The 4,076-nt window shown below is 45.8% G+C and overlaps 1 protein-coding gene across 1 annotated transcript in view; it reads right to left on the reverse strand.

The window, feature by feature from the left end:
- Nucleotides 1–1,183, reverse strand: part of LOC100900612 (multidrug resistance-associated protein 1) — an 8,665-nt gene extending 7,482 nt beyond the window's left edge. The window contains exon 1 of the mRNA XM_029112884.1: nt 611–1,183. Coding sequence (XP_028968717.1) covers nt 611–1,183 — 573 coding nt within the window. The remainder of the gene's footprint in view (nt 1–610) is intronic.
- Nucleotides 1,184–4,076: the final 2,893 nt, after the last annotated feature.

The raw sequence follows: 4,076 nt of genomic DNA on the forward strand, positions 1-4,076 counted from the left end.
ATATTACTCGATCTATCATATCTGGAGTGATTTTGTGAATCAACCAGATCAGGATATGCGCGTGAGGCAATCCTCTCTTCTGCCACTCAATCGAATACATCCAGCATCTCGTCTCCCCAAACACGAAATGCTTGACGATGAAATCCATTAAGGATTTCAATTTCTGCTTGAAAACACGCGCGATTATATCATGTCGATCCGCAGCCGTTTGTCCCTGCAGCAAATTTGCCTTGATTTCTTCCCAAGCAGGATTGCATGTGATCGTGATGAACAAATCAGGGCGACCATACACACGAACGTATGTCATCGCATCCTGCGCGTATTCATGCATATGGCGAGGACTTCCCGTGAAAGTCGCCGGAAGAATGACTGGGCATCCGAGTTGATTGGGGTTCACACTCCCGTCAGAAACTACCGCATCACGAAGATGGACGTACTCTTCAGATCGTAACTTAGTCTGATTCAACCGAATGAATAGTAGGCGTTCGCTTTCAATCTTGGCATACATATCAACAACATATTGATGAAATAATTGCCTACACTTCAATATATGATTGTCCTCGTTCTGACGAATCATCAATCGATATGAATAGTAATTCATAGCACTGACCTTCTTGTCAGACTCATCACCCGTCACCGCGTTTCTCATTTTGATGTTAAAGTGATATCCATCATCCCCTTGCCAAAATATGATCGGGTACTGTAAAGCGTCGTAGGAACGATGTGTTTCAGAGACTCTTTGGAGGTCACCATTCCTGCGATGAAGAATTATGTCACGGGACTTAAATTCCTCTCCAGCTATCACGATTGCTACTTCATTGATTGTGGGAGCATTGTATCGCTTTTCGTGTTCCCCCGCCGGCGTCTTGTCCGCTCTTATGACAACCACATAATCATCAGCTGGCATGCGTTCCAGAGCGATCGTGAACAGCTTCACCATCCTGTTGTACTGATGGAAGAGCTTTTGTAAAGAACCAACGATTTCCCTATCTGTACCAGAATGGATACTGCATCGTCGATCGACCTGTTCCTCGGCGTTTCCCATAAAATAAATTTGGAGAAACTCATGATCGGCATCCAGCAATGGCAAAAGAGACCCATGACGATGATACACCTGACCTTGGATTTTGAAGGTCGGCATGTAGGACCCACGTATGATTTCAGTCGCACCAAATGATGTCATTTGAAAACATGAATTGTACATGCGAATATTGGCTAAAAAATGCTGCGATTTCTTCGTTTGTCCGCTCATCAGAGTTGACAACGGCTCAGGTGGTGGGTGTAAATCGAGTAGTTTGACCTTGCCCCCGGCACAGCACATTCCTGGACTTTCGTTTGCGAATTTCAATGCACGACAAAAACTTACATACGCTTGTCATCTCACCGATTTCAAGGCCAGCATATGTGATATAATCATGAAAAGGATCATACTCAAATGCTGCGCAATTCAATTCCTGCCGTGCCTGCTCTCTAGAACGACGACTCCGCAGCCTTTTCTGTAGCAATCTAGCCGACCTCTCATCCTCAGTTTCACCGGAGCGCACATGTGAAGAGCGCAGTCGGTTTTGTTCTAGTCTCACCATACTTTGTTCTGGCGATTCCAGAGACCGAGAAAGAGAGTGATGGATACGATCACTTTCCATCCTAGAGTTTCGCCGATCCTCAGTTTCATTCAACCGTGCTATCGAATGCCTCCGTCTATCCTGTTCTAAATCGCATCTTTTTCTGATGATCCGATTCAGAAGCTATTGAAACTTTGCGTTTCGTAGCTCGTCGACTCAAGCGTCCCAGTGAACTCCGTTTGGGAGGCATACTCTCGCCCCTCACGACCGACGACAACAAACTCGACTTCGTTATCGTCCCCTCAAAATGGGAATCGTTGCTATCATGATCAAAAATACTGAACATCGTTATCGTCAGAGGTGTCAGGGCAATATTATCAGAAAAGAGGAAATAATGACAATCGCTCCATCCTAATGAAACCTGATGTGCTAAAGACCTTCCCCAATGCGACACGCCCTTAATCCCAGCGAATCAGACCTATCGTACGCGTCGTATGGGAGTGTATGCGACCATGACAGACATACACACATTTGTTTTTATATGTTTATTATAAATTATAATTATATGTTTATATATAAGATAAGATAAGATAAGATAAGATAAGATATAAGATAAGATATTAAGAATTAAGAATTAAGATATTAAGATTAAGATTAAGAATTAAGATTAAGATAAGAAGATGTCCTCCGGAAAATCGATACCCTTCACGGCTACAGCGATTTTCAGCGAGATTCATTAGTAAAAAGACAGAGGCCAGTGATGACGGCAACCCCCGATGGACTTCTCAGGAGCTCCCAAGAATCCGCCCCCTCATAGTGGTCCAGCCGATAAGAAATCCTGCGCATTCCCGTCTTTCCCTTGATGAAACCTTTGATTCTCGGTGAGAGGACAACTCAAATAATTTTCTCATGGTGGGAGGACCCATCACATGAGAACGACGACCCTCAGATGACCTTCCTGAGGGTCCCGGGAACCCACCCCTGAATTTTCACGGCGATCGGTTCAGGCGTTTGTGAATTTAGCGAATTTGCGATTTTTCAATTTCTTTCCGAGATTTCGTATTTTCAAGGGAAAAGTACTCAAATAATTTTTTTAAGGTAGAAGGACTCATTGCATCGAAGAACTGACCCCCCTATAACCACCGGGGGATCGCCCAGAACACGCTCCTAAATTTTCACGACGATCGGTTCAGCCGTTTTCGAGTCTATAGGTGACGCCAGACAAACAGACAAACAGACAAACAGACAAACAGACAAACAGACAAACAGACAAACAGACAAACAGACAAACAGACAAACAGACAAACAGACAAACAGACAAACAGACAAACAGACAAACAGACAAACAGACAAACAGACAAACAGACAAACAGACAAACAGACAGACAGACAGACAGACAGACAGACAGACAGACATACGTTTTTATATATATAGATCGATCGACTCCGTGATGGTGTCGAAAATCTTGGCCTGACGCGTCGCATCCGGAAAAGAAGTATTCTTTGGGCTTCCACGACCCCTGGGAATTCGGAGACCATGAACAGCAGCTTCTCGAGCCAATCTCTACTCATTTTCCAAAACTTCCGAAGGGTAGTGCGAGATGAATCAGATTGTACAAGGTATGTTCGTCAACTTCGGACGCTCTTTGCATGCTTCCGCCTGTGCATAACTCGAAACCCAGGAAGCTCACGGAGAATCTGTCGATTGTCAGGGCTTCGCAAGCGTGCCGTTCGTGAGTGAATTCCACATGTAGCACAGCCCCGCGAGCCGAGCGCTATCAAGCGGAGACATTGGAAACCTCGCATGAATGAGCGCTGGCTCGTCGAGTCATTCATTCAATGACGAGACAGTAAGCTTAGGTTCTCAGCAATGTGGTGGACAATCGAAGTTGTCCCGGGGCCTAGATGGAAGCTGGCTATCACTGAGGGCACACTCCTATAGATGTTGGTTGGAAGAAGGAGGAGAGACGTAGGGCTGATTGAATCGTCTACAGCGCGTGACTGCAGGGCCGAGTCCGAGTCTGAGACTGACTCTTTATTAAGTGCTCTTTCACTTTCATAGTCCCGATAGGAAGGGGCTCATGGATGATGGTACATGACATCTGGATGAGTAATATCCATGTAGAATATTCGCTCCAGATCGCTACATCCTCGAAAATCTTTGTAACCGCAACCTTCGAAACTAAGCGCGGTGGCGATCATGTTTCAGTTAGCCCTTCTTATGCTATAGTCGCTTTGCTCGGACAGGTCCGGCCAAGCGTCCGTCCGAACAGTATGACAGCGAACGAAGAGGGTTCGATGGCCCAGTATGGGCACGGATCTGTCACCGGCGAAGGCTCGAAGACGGGTTTCCGAGAAGACTGGAAGCCGGAGAAAAACGCCGACTGATTCCTTCAAAGGGAGGAATGCTTTTCCATGGATCCATCAAGCTCCCGGCTAAAGAAAGTTATTGCTCTAATCTACGTGACACCGAGACGAGGAGAAGTGTGGGGAGACTCGGACAATCGTCATAGG

The sequence above is a fragment of the Galendromus occidentalis genome, unplaced genomic scaffold (assembly GCF_000255335.2).
Source record: "Galendromus occidentalis unplaced genomic scaffold, Mocc_1.1 scf7180000077531, whole genome shotgun sequence".
Classification (NCBI taxonomy): Eukaryota; Metazoa; Arthropoda; class Arachnida; order Mesostigmata; family Phytoseiidae; genus Galendromus; species Galendromus occidentalis.